At 42.0% G+C, this 5514-nt stretch overlaps 1 protein-coding gene across 3 annotated transcripts in view; it reads right to left on the bottom strand.

The window, feature by feature from the left end:
- fam172a (family with sequence similarity 172 member A) overlaps positions 1-5121 on the bottom strand; it is a 160544-nt gene extending 155423 nt beyond the window's left edge. The window contains exons 1-3 of one of the 3 annotated variants that reach the window (XM_056376415.1): positions 5027-5121; positions 4204-4344; positions 2296-2397 (exon numbers count right to left, since the gene is read on the bottom strand). In XM_056376415.1, coding sequence (XP_056232390.1) covers positions 2296-2397; positions 4204-4309 — 208 coding nt within the window. In that variant the 5' untranslated portion in view covers positions 4310-4344; positions 5027-5121. Of the gene's footprint in view, positions 1-2295; positions 2398-4203; positions 4345-4485; positions 4636-5026 lie in introns of those variants that run through there. The other 2 variants (XM_056376416.1, XM_056376414.1) reach the window with 2 other exon arrangements.
- Positions 5122-5514: the final 393 nt, after the last annotated feature.

The following is a 5514-nucleotide window of genomic DNA, read 5'->3' as shown; positions in this document are numbered from 1 at the left end:
TAGCAAGATGAAGCCATCATCTTCAGTGATTAAGATACCTGCAAACTATTGTACACAGCCTCGTCTGTATTCACATCATTACATGGTCAAATTAACATTTTTGTTCCACCTGTCTCAGGCAAAGGTAGCCTGGGTGTAGCTATAGAAATGCCTGCGAGTCAGAGTGACTGTGAGCCGACATACTAGAGACACCGCCTGAGGGCCACCAAGGCTTTAATAGAAATACTATCCTTCAAAAACAGGCCCGAGTGGAAATTGGCAAGACATACAGATGGGCATGGGTGTGTATATCCAAGTGTGTGAGGGTGGGTGTGTGTGTGTGTGTGTGTGTGTGTGTGTGTGTGTGGGTGGGTGGGTAAGCGGTGTTTCAGTTTGGGATTGTAAGCAGGGAATGGGCAGAAACAGACAGATACAGAGAAAGGGGGGAGGAAAGGGAAGAGGGGAGATAAAAGGGTGAGGCAACAGAGAGTCTCTGAATGTGTTCCTCCCTCCATGGGAGACTGAGCTGGGGACTTGAGGGTGGGGTAGAGGGGGTGGTGGGTGTTGGCACAGTGGCGGGTGGGGGGTGAGTCTGCATGTCTCTGTTCTTAGGCACAGCGAGGTTATGCAAATGCTCCGTCAGGCAGAGGGCAAGGCTGAGTAGGTTACTGACGGGCCGTAGAGTACACAACATGTCCCCCACTCAGCCAGCCAGACAGCCAGCAGAGACACTGACAGAGAACAGAGGGGGTGAGAGAGGGAGAGAAAGAGACTACAGGGGAATACTAAGAGCCAAAACCACCGCCGCCGCCACTACCCTTTCCAACTCCTCCTCTTTCCCTCCACCTGGTTTGATTACAGCCAGCCAAGAGAATCCTAAAGAGACTTTTATATCATCTGGACCCAAACCGCTCTGGGTTCAACTCTGCTTCTTGCTGTCACTGTTCACTGACACACACACACACACCCACACCTGTAACCCCCCACCCCGACAGAGACGACAGAGACAATTTTATGTCATTAATTCAAAAACAGTAACATAATGTTGAAATTTCTTAAATTACTATGGGAATTTGGTTTTTATGTCAGCTTCAAAGTGGCTTTAACGAAGTAACTTTGACACATCCAGTGGACGTATCCAACTCTATAGACACTTTAGTTCCCAACCTGGGGGTTGAGACGCATCCAATGGTTGCAAACTAATGTGAGGGGGTCACAAGGTTATAGAAGAGGGGATAAAGGAAGGGGTAATGTTATTCTATTACAGGAACTTTAATCTTTTTTTTCTGATCTTTGCTTTTTTGGAATAGTTTATGTGTGGTACAGTTTTTCCTTTTCAGGCCACTTACAATTATTCAAATGAAACAAACTAACAAGTTTCAAGGGGAATATCAGTCTTCAGAGGTTGTAACAAGGGGTTGCAAATAGGGCTGTCCCAAACGATTCTTTTTTAAACGATTAATCCAGCGATTATTTTTCAATTATTCGACTAATCTAACGATTTTTTTTTTGTTAACCTAACAGTAATTTTATTGCAATTATTTTCAAGTTAGTCATTTAATATAACAATATGCCCCGTCCAACATCTTGACTCGCTGCACCATGGTGTTTCCTCTTTATGTGCTCGTGCATGACTGTCGTGCTAGAGTGATATGCCAGATGCACTTTGCAGAGTCTGCAGACTACCGCACCGTTGGTGTCAAGATTACAGTATTCCCAAACTTTGGAGGACCGTGTGCGAGCCTTTTTTGCCGTGTGTTGCTCCACACGCTCCGTAGTACTGCTGGTAGATGCCGTCGTGTTGTTCAAATAGATTAAACAGACGCAAATCATTCACGTAGTCAGTGACTTCAATTACGTCACCGCGTTGTCCCAGTCCGTGCGCTGCGCTTGTATCCGGGTAAACCAAAGACAATGGATATAAACGGTCCCATTAGAAAGTTCCGGTTTTGTTCTATGAACATTTACCCTGTGTGGTTTTACACGACGCGTCGACACTAAAATTCCAGGTCGAATAATTTTTATAATCGACAACGTCGATTACGTCGGATAATCGTCCCAGCCCTAGTTGCAAATAGACGCCTTTTCATTTTAAGGAGTCACCATCCAAATAGATTGGGAACCACTGCTATAGATGGCAGTTCATGGATTGAGAACAGATCCCAGGTTATGTTTCCTTCAGTTTATATCCAGACCACCCAGACCTGGGTTTGGCTCAATCCAAGAATTTTGCCTTCAGTTCACCTGAGCTGAAGTATTTCACCTAGACTGTCAGTGTTGTTGGTTTATGCTTTGAAGACTAAAATATGAACTTACGTTCATTGAAGGCATATTCAAACTCCTCCAGTGTTTTGGGGAAAGTGAAAGGAGGTTCATCTTTCTTCATCAGTTCATCTAAGTCTATTCTTGACAGCAAATCTGAGGAGAAAGAAAAAAGGGAGGATCAAAAGTGAGAAACAATTAGTGACAGCAGTCATACAGAAGCTCCCGTTCTTCAAAGACTGTCAAAAACCAAATTTGATAACCTAATCTCAATCGCAACATAATAACTTTATAAGCTCTAGCAACATCTACCACAATTACATTTGATAATGTCTCACCATTTTGTTAAGTTATGACACAACAAACCAAATGTTATGCCAAAGTTCTCCCTACTTAAACTAAAAGCTCTTCATCATCCTCAAGTGGCATAGTAGATAGAAAAGAGGATATTCACATCAACCATTTTTGACATTTTTTCCAATTTCTATCGCTGAAGTAGAAGGAAACAGCGGGGGAAATATTGCACATATTAGTGTGCTAAAAGGGTGGGCAAATATATTTGACTCAAGGTTAAGTGGGACATTTCCTGCCCTGTGTTATCTACTCTTAGAGCCAGCTAAAACTTTAATTATGAGCTAGTAAGTAAAGCTTTCAGTTCATGGGACAAAAGTCTAACAAATATAACTTAAGTGGAATGGCACTCAGTGGAGCACATACCTCTGCCAAGGCCAAACAATCCTACTTGTCTTTTGTTCACAAGCATAGCTTTATTTATTTATTGATTTTAATCCTTAGGCAAGACAGCTGTATGGTCTAATTACCTGATGTGTTAAATGATAATGCCAGCATTACACAATTTGTACAGCTGTATGAATCTTATTGCTTTTTTCAACTGTTATTGTGTAATTTTATTTGTTGCATGTTGAATGAAATGCTGATTCCTAACTAAGCATTCCTAAATGCTGCGGGTGTCATATGCACTTTTACTTACTTATTAATAATAAGTACAACTCTGTGTGTCATGCGGATTTAGCATTTGCTTCTTTCCTGGATCCAGACTGTTATCTGAATCTGCAGCTAACAAGCTCCATACATTATCTCCTGAGAAATGGACGAAAACGTCGTAAAGTGCCCTATCTCGCAACGTTGGGGAAAGTGATAGAAAAATTCTTGGATCCGCCCCTTGAACAGGATCTGCACCAAAATTTAATTAGGTCTTTCCTGGCGCATGTCCCATCCCTCCACCAAGTTTGACGCAAATCGATTCAGTACTTTATGTGTAATCCTGCTGACAAATAACCTGACATGGGTGAAAACATAACCTACTTGGCAGAGGTAATCAGAATCAATTAGGCCGCATATATTTTAAATGCATATATTCACACCCCAGATTAAAAGGAATTACACATTTTTTTAATAACAATATGGGGCAAAATCAGCGCTTCTGCCACATTTATTCAAGTATTTATTCCTATGACTATAACAGTATTCCATTCAATAGTTTTAGAGACCTTTCCTTCAGGGACAAGAAGGCTGGACAGCATCAGTGATATAAGATTACAGTCTCTACGAATCTGTGTGCACCATTGGTATTAAACAAGTCAGATATGTTATGTGCTAGCCCTCAGGCCAAGATAGGAAAAAAAACACTTATAGGGTCATCTCTAGGAGCAACACATGTAGTGTTTTTGTCAGTGATGATGAAAGTTGCAGCTCCAAAATAAGCAAGCAGATAGCAATTTAAACTATCGAAAAGACTTATTAGATTAACATAAATATATCAACATAGAAATAAGCAACATGTTAAAATTTACATCCACCACTGCAGTTTAACTGGCCATGTACACTGTGATCACAGCTGCAGGCTAGTTTATATCCATCTTGGAGCACATTCTTGTCTTCTGCTTAAAGAGCACTATCCAAATAAATTTTTTTATTTTCACAATAAAATTATTAATTCACCTTTGAGTGCAGTAGTTTTCTCTCTGTCCTCTTGGCCAGCAACCTGGGCCATGGTGATCCACAATATGTACAGGGTTGGTGTGGCAGCACAAAGATGAGAGAGCATGAGTCCTTTGCTCCTGGAGATCACTGAGGTGCATCCTGTCACGTGAAAACAAATAGAGAAAACTAGAAATGAGCATTGCTAGAACACGTGCTGTATTATATCATAGTTTAACACGCTTATTCCTGTCTGTCTATGAATCCCTTTATACGCCATAACGGTCTCAATGCTTGTTGCACCTGTGAAGTGGCAGGATGCCAAAATATTAAGTCCTGCAGTTGATTCCAGCTCCTTTGCCAGAATGTAAGACTCTAGCTGTCTGAATAAACCGGAGCAGTGATTCGCACTGCAATAACATACTGCATAACCAGCCAACGACAACTGTTGCTAACATGAAACCGTGAGTACAGCAGCAGCCGTGTGTCCGCTTAACTTTGCACACGTGCAGCATCTGAGTTAATTATGCAAACACAGCAAAGTTATTCCTGCTTTCGAACCAGGCTGCGGGCAGAAAGAACACAGCCACTTTCACGCGCTCAGCTCCCTCACATTGCTCCGTTATTTTCTCAACTGCAGTAAACATCTGTTTATTGTTTCGTACTCTTAGAAACAACTCCCGGAATGTGTGCAGTCGCTCTACATGGAGCCACTGCGAGCACGTACAGTAGGACAGCATTCGTGCTTTTATTTCACATTCGTTTCAGCCAAATGAAACACAGGCTCGGAGAGGAACAGCTGTTTACAGTAGATGCATGCATGCTTTTTGCTCGACTCACGCACCATCAGTACATATGCGACTGTCCAGTTGCTGCAGCTTCCTTGAAATTTCTAAAACAGGAAGGACTCTGAGCAGAGCTGAGCTCTGAGAGCGTGAAGCTTCCGGGTTACCGGGGCAACGGACTGGAAGGGATATTTAAAGACACAGTAGCACAGCAGCTGCTGCAGCTCATCCAGATGTTTTCTCTTGTGTGAGATTTGTACCACCTGACCACCCGACCACCTAACAGTGGTGGAGTGTAACTAAGTACATTTGCAGTGGCATTGTATTTTAACTGTATAGTTAAAAGGTACTTTGCATATAAAGATTTTACATGTAAAAGACATGTTGCTCACATGTTGATGCATCATAATAGGTTGTCTGTGCAAGTTCTCATTCGTCCAGGTCATAGTTATCTCTTTCTCAGATTAAATCGAAGGCAACTGGACTTGTATTTGTCTGTGGAAGACGTTTCGCCTCTTATCCAAGCGGCTTCATCAGTTCTTATGTA

Source organism: Seriola aureovittata, chromosome 5, assembly GCF_021018895.1.
Source record: "Seriola aureovittata isolate HTS-2021-v1 ecotype China chromosome 5, ASM2101889v1, whole genome shotgun sequence".
Classification (NCBI taxonomy): domain Eukaryota; kingdom Metazoa; phylum Chordata; class Actinopteri; order Carangiformes; family Carangidae; genus Seriola; species Seriola aureovittata.
Note: the sequence above shows the minus strand (reverse complement) of the source record. Positions and strands in the feature narration are given on the sequence as shown.